This window comes from Phalaenopsis equestris, unplaced genomic scaffold (genome assembly GCF_001263595.1).
Source record: "Phalaenopsis equestris unplaced genomic scaffold, ASM126359v1 Scaffold000094, whole genome shotgun sequence".
Taxonomy (NCBI): Eukaryota; Viridiplantae; Streptophyta; class Magnoliopsida; order Asparagales; family Orchidaceae; genus Phalaenopsis; species Phalaenopsis equestris.
Genome location: NW_018164536.1, coordinates 1,783,870 through 1,790,835, shown reverse-complemented (window position 1 = coordinate 1,790,835; position 6,966 = coordinate 1,783,870). Strand labels below are relative to the sequence as shown.

At 36.6% G+C, this 6,966-nt stretch overlaps 1 protein-coding gene across 1 annotated transcript in view; it reads left to right on the top strand.

Annotated features, from left to right (window-relative positions):
• LOC110020336 (basic proline-rich protein) overlaps positions 1-5,448 on the top strand; it is a 31,988-nt gene extending 26,540 nt beyond the window's left edge. The window contains exons 4-9 of the mRNA XM_020718400.1: positions 1,929-1,978; positions 2,070-2,139; positions 2,212-2,293; positions 2,374-2,768; positions 3,644-4,159; positions 4,878-5,448. Coding sequence (XP_020574059.1) covers positions 1,929-1,978; positions 2,070-2,139; positions 2,212-2,293; positions 2,374-2,768; positions 3,644-4,159; positions 4,878-5,099 — 1,335 coding nt within the window. The 3' untranslated portion in view covers positions 5,100-5,448. The remainder of the gene's footprint in view (positions 1-1,928; positions 1,979-2,069; positions 2,140-2,211; positions 2,294-2,373; positions 2,769-3,643; positions 4,160-4,877) is intronic.
• The last annotated feature ends 1,518 nt before the right edge of the window (positions 5,449-6,966 follow it).

The window sequence follows — 6,966 nt, the reverse complement described above, 5'->3', positions numbered from 1 at the left end:
CCCCCCGAAAAAAAAAGAGGTCTTTGAATTAGTTGATTTTAAATTTGACAGCTATATTCTTCTTAGTAGGTATATTACATCTTCGCCTGTCAATATTATCTTGTACGTAAGCAATTAGGAGTGATGTTTTCACTTCTCTTCGGTTTAGTCTAGCCTTTTTTGTCGCTTTTATTATTATTTTTTTTAATGGGTAAATTGTTCAAATCATGCTCTCGGAGATTGTTTTATAATCATTTAATGACTTCTTTTGATAGCATTCCCTTGATTCGAATTTCCTTTTGAAGTCAAGAGGATTATTCATATAGATATCTATTTAAAGTCTCCATAGAAGAATATTTTCTTGTTGTCCGGTTGGTGTAGAGGCCAATCGAAGTTCCTCATAATATTCAGTTTTGCCATTGTTGAAAGTTCATACCTATAATCGGTGTCATATATTTGAGTAAACTCTTTGGCAACCAATTGAGCTTGATATCTCTCAAGGTTTCCATTTGATTTAACTTCATTAAAATACCCGCTTGCAATTAACTACAAGCATGTCCTCCATTTCCCAAGTCCTTTTTTTTAGGAGCTCTCATTTCCCTTTTTGTCTCAAGGTCTTTCATTTCCTTAAAAACTATTTTCTTTTTCTCACATACTTGTAGAACTTTATGCCCATTTTCATTTTTTTGGATCTCCACAACCAAAAATTGTCATGACAAAAAAGAAAAAAAGAGTGGTGAAATCTCTTTAGGACAACGTCGGTATAGGATGACTAATATGCGATATAGCACCTTTAAGGAATGCAATGTGTACATTAATGTCATCAATTTCCTCCTAAGAATTCAGACAGAATTGATTCATACGTTATGTGTTTTGTTTTTGCTTTGAGTTGAAGTCGATATTGCGAAAGAAGACTCGAGACTCTTTCTATGAGATGATGTTTTACTTGAGCTTTTCAATCCAAAGATTTTGTTTATGTTTGCTAAACCTCTTCGCATAATCATGATCATGTGCAGGGTTTGTACGTGGTCTTGGGAAACTTTCAATATTTAAATTTTTTTATTTTTGAATTAGGATGTTATTTTGTATGAGTTGATTATCATTAAAAGAGATTTGGGTTCAATTTAGTTTTAGAAAAAGTAGATTCTTAAACTAAAGAATCTTCCATTTCTCCCCTATGGTAAGATTTTATTTCGATAAAGGATACATCCATTGTAAAAATCATTTTAAAAGGTTTAAAGTGTTCATACCCTTTTTGGGTTGAGCATGAATATATATTTTGTTGTTTTAGTTTCAAAATTCTGATGTTTTTTTTTTTTCATGATTGCATAGAAACATAGTGTGTGTAACTAATGCTCTCAATGGAAACATTGGATGCAATCCTAAAGTCTGGAATATTTTTGAAACATATGCAAAGGAGTATGAAAATTAAAAATTTTTAAGACTGACGAGATAGTTTTCGGTTAGATGTCATTATTTTCTATAATTTTGGCATATTGGTAAAGAGTAAATTTCTTGCTACTCGGGTTTTATTTTCTCTTTAGCCTATCTCATTTTGTTGTGCAATGTCATTATAAGAACTTCAATGAATAATTTTTGTTTTAAGAAAAAAATTGGCCTTAAGCTTTGTTAGAAGATTATTTGTTGTCACCCAAAAATTTTGAACTTTTGTTGTATTGAGAACTATGGGACCTCGGTCATTTTTTCATTTTTTTTTCACTCTTCCAAATCTTTATATCATGAGCTCAGTATCATTTGCTAACTTGAGGAGCATCTACTCTCTTCCATTTCTCCCCTAAATTTAGGGAAAATGGATATGATGTGCTTTAATTTCATATGACTTCTTCCTGCCTTATAATTTTTCTGAGGATATGTGAATTACATGGCTAAGATTCAATGCTTTCGTCAATTTCTATTGCAAGTTTCATGACACTTTAGACATTGAGCAGGAGTACGAAGACAAAATGCGTGAAAAGGGAGAGTCTCCAGTTATGTTTAGGTGTGCTAATCTTGACTATTTATTAATGGTAAAAATGCCATTTTTCTCTTTCATCCTGATGTGTTTTTTTATATCTTATAATTAATACCAGCCACTTGGGTCCCCCCCGGAGAAGATCAAATACAGAGGAGGATGAGAGAACTAAGCAACCAAAGCCAGAGGTAAGCTGCCTTCATAGTCCTCTATGCTTAGTGAGTAATTATTTCATCAATTTTTTTCTTGCTGCTTTGCAGGATTCAGTTTATTACCATCCCACTCTTAATCCAACTGGGGCTCCACCTCCTGGAAAGCCACCTATGTATAAATCATCAATAGGTTGGTATTGCTTCTTATGTTCTCATGGAGAAATTTCAGTTCATCTTTGATACCCTTTTTATTCAGTTTATATTCTGTAGGACCCAGGATTCCTTTGCCAGCTTCATCAAGTGCAGGACCATCTTCTTCTAAGTCAGAGCCTGAAGAAATCAGTTTGTCTGTACCTCCTCCACCACCCCCACCACCACTGCCAGACTCTGGGAAACTTACTTCTGGAGATGATTCTGATGCACCTTCATCCATACCTTTGCCTCCGCCACCTCCGCCACCCCCTAAGTTGGCACCTTTAAGCGGGTTAATGCCTCCACCACCTCCAGGTCCCCCACCTAAAGGAGCCACGGTGGCTAATGCATCGTTACCGCCACTGCCGCCGCCTCCGCAGTCCCTTCAACGACCTTTTCTGCCACCTCCACCTGGCTTGGGTGGAAATGCAAATCCTATTAATGTGGCATCAGAGGGCATGAATTTGAAGGATGTGAGTTTTAAATTTATTTCGATTATTTTATAAACCACTTTGGTAACAATTTGTTGAATAGCTATTTGGGTTATTTTTGAAATGCGAAAAGTGTCAAAATAGTCCATGATTGTTTGCAGGAGGTCATTTTAATCTTAAAATTTAAAAGTATCAATTTATTTTACAGACTCTTCTAGTATGGCTGAAATAGTTTGCAGAAAGAACTATTTCCACCCCAATTTAAAGAATCTAGGGACTAATTTGGCACTTTTTATAGACTCTCAGACTAAAATGAACCCATGTAAATAGCCTGGGGATTATTTTTGGCACTTTGCTCTTATTGAAAGTTGTTTTTTGTTTTTTAATTTTGGTGCAAAAACTTGTGAAGAGTTGCCTTTTAGCCCATCATTGTTCGGTGAATGTTGTTTCAACATGCACAGTTCTACAACCAAGAATGTTGGTGTTCCATTTTTTAAATTTAAATATTAAATCTACAGTATCATTTGTTTTGGGAATATTTCCGTGCAAACCAATCAATGCTTACATATTTACATATCTAACGCTTAAACTTCAATGTTTACATATATGCTACCTTACCTATGCATTAAAAGGTATATTTCACTTTTTAAAAGTTAAAATAGTGGTATTTTTGATGTGACATAAAAGATTTAGATGGTATAAATGTAACAATCAAAATTCAGGTCTTAGATATGTAAATACATAAGAATTGGGTGACATGCATGTAAATACCCTTTTTTTTTTGAATTTAAAAGCTCTAGCTATTTGACAACATGGTGCAAGCCTTGAAATTTCGCTAAAATTTATACCCTCAATATTCATTACTCATTTTGAAAGTCACAGAAGAGGCTAATTATTGTAGAATCGGTCTTCGACAGGCTAAAGCCGTGCTTCCTCCGCCTCCGCCACCACCTGGTTTACCGCCAAAGCTGCAATCTGGTGCTTCTCCATCTGCTAATACAGGCAATTCTCTCCCTAAAAATGAAAATGCTAAGCTAATCCCATTGATTCCACCACCCCCACCTCCTTTATCCCAAGTAATCCCATATCCCAATATGCAACCTGATATGATGCCTCCTGGCATGCCAAGGTTCCCTCCCCCACCCCCACTGGACATGAGACCACCACTACCCATCCCCGGACTTCCGAACAGGCCTCTACCACCACCACCTCCTGGCATGGCTGCCCCACAAGTCCCAAGGCCACCTTTTCCTCCGCCACCTGGGCCACCTCCATTGCTGAGACCTCCAATGCCTCCAGGTCCTCCTAATCAAGATGATGATCTTGCCGCTTTCAAGGCCCCTGCTCCTCAAAAACCTTCTTATGTAAAGTCTGCTGCATCTACAGTTGTGAAAAGACCACTGGCGCAGCATACCCCAGAACTCACGGCTATGGTATGCTTCTGATTTATCTTTACTATTTGAGTAAAATGCCAAAATAATCACCTGACTATTTACGTGGGATTATTTTAGCCCCGAGTCTAAAAAAGTGTCAAATAGTTCACAGACTCTTTTAATTAGGGCTAAAATAGTTCTTTCTTGAGATATTTCAGATGATATTTTAAAAAATATGAGGATTAAATTGACAGTTTTATAAAATAGAGTACTATAAGTTCTTTCTTGGGACATCTCATAGCATCTGCTTGTTTTTCTATTTTGCTAGGTTTTAGGTCTTCACTTAAAATTTTGATAAGCATGATGTTTTAATCTGTAAAGTTACACTAAAATCTCTGGTATAATAATTATTTTTGCTTTGATTTGCCTATTTGGAGCATGAAGGCACTAACTGTTTAAAGGGAAATATAAATATGGCTTGACTTCCTGTTTGTTTTTTTTTTTTTGGGAAATTTACATAACCCCATACAGTTCTTATGTAGTCTGATGTTTACACTTGTAACACCTTTGTGTCATAAACCTATGCATGAAAATGTGTAATTTACTTTTAGAAGGATAGTAATGTTGATATTTTTTTGACACGATGTTAAAGATTTGAGTGCTATGTACCTAAATATGAATGTTTAGGTGTTAGGTATGCAAATACATAAGAACTGTGGTTTATTTCTAAATGCCCGTTGTTTTATTTTAATTTTTTAAACTTAATTTTGTGTTTTAGATCCCTGCCTCTGTGCGTGTGAGGAGAGAAAGCGCGTTACCAAAAACAAAGCCTAAGCCTGTGTTTGCAGCCGCCCCTTTGCCTTCCCGGCCAGGCATCACCGCTTCAATTAGCAAGCCGGAGACGTCGGCGGCTGCTTCAGTACCAAAGCCACAAAGCATTGATGACTCATATGTGGCTTTCTTGGAAGACATGAAAGCGTTGGGTGCTCTCGACGGATGATGTAAAACAGTTTTTAGGGATCAAATTTATATTTGGTCAGTATATTTTAACTTTTCTTAATTGGTTGAAGTTCATGTTTCTTGACTGTATTGATACCTCCAGTGATTTATTCAGCTGGATTGGCTTTCAGTCTTCTTCACTAACAGTAAAACTCTCTCTCCATTTCTTCTCCCATCTTGTAGAATTCGTTCATGGTAAAGCAGGGGTTGATTTAACCAATTGATATACAAATCTTATTGCTGTTGCATGTGGACTTGAAGCTCTGTAAATTTGAATATGATGTATAATTGCTTCAAATTGATGCACATGAGTGGAGGAATGGTTTAATTTTCCCATGTTCTTCCCTTTTTGTTTAGACAGCAGGCTTATTATTTTAGCTGAAGGTAGATGAGTTTCCTTTTACTTCTTCATCTGTTTCGTGTTGTTATCTCAAGGATATTTTTTAGAAGTTTTGATATGATCTTTTGATTTTAGATGTTGCATTGTAAAATCAAGAATAATCTTAAGAAACTTTAGATAGCATAAATTTCTGGATTAAGACTGTGCTAATTGATTATAGACTAAGAGGGCTATGTCGTTTGCTAGGTGAAAAATAAATATATCACTTGAAAAAAATATAATTATAATGAGAATTTTAATTATACGCAAAGCTTTTATCCCATCAAGTGGGACGGGATATATGAACTTTTTTTTTTTTCATTGTGGCCTATTGAGTGTCATATTTTTATTTAATTCTAATTGTATGCACAAAAAACTGTTGGCATGAATCTCAAAGCGTTCTTACGATCAGGAATAATGGAGTAAATAGAACATCAGAGTAAAGGGACACGACCTGAGCCGACTATTTGACGGCCGATTGTTTGGTCAAAGTTAATCGACATACGGTGTCAATGGATCTCATCTGCATGCCACTTATCGACCTAAGAGTGTCTGGTCGCGACGGGATGATCGGTCGACTTTGCTTGCATGAACACCTCGATCGGTTGACTGAACTCAAAAACGACCAACTAATAGTCGTTATATTCAAATTTAAATTGCAATACAAAAAAGGAACTAAATCATGTAAATTTAGTATCAAATCAACACGTTAATTGCGTTAAGGGAGGTTTCTATAACAGTTCCCTCCTTTTTATAATTATTTGAATATAAACCTATAAATAGGGGGCAAAAAGATGAATTAAGGGACCCTGGTCTATGAACTTTTCCACAGCCTTTCTACTGAGAATTTTCTAATGCTTTCTTCTCTCTCATCCTCCTCTGACCAACTCTAACTCTTTTGTGTGTATTTTTGAAAGACAATTCAAGACCCAACACACTAAAAAGTGGTGTGGTGAGCATGGAGATGTCCCAAACTAGAAGTGGAGCTGACTATAAAGGAGAATCTTTGCAGAGAGAAATAGCGCCCATGGAATTCAATAGAGAGACAATATGTTGAGAAATACAGGAAGAGGTTCAGGCAATGCTACTACGAATTATGGATCGATTCGAGGCCCTCCAAACTGACATAACGCAGAGGAAAATTCAATCGCCATCCCGAGAGGGAATGTCTTGGGGGAACTCACCCCAGAGAGCTCCCCTTGACGTTCTGCCAGCGCCCAATGGGCAGGCCAATGTTCGAGCGAACTCCCAATGCATTAACAGTGTGGGGTCTACATCGATAGTTAGACACTAAGAGGACCGAGGGGAAGTACTCGCCAGACAGACAATAGGCAATGCCTTCTCTCAGCGAATCTGGTGACTATCCCTCCAGCGAAGCTTAATATTCTTCATTTCGATTACTATAAAGGAAATAGTGACCCGACAGACCACCAAGCTTCTTTCACATCATCAAACAGAGTCATACAGATCAATGAAGCAATAAAATGTC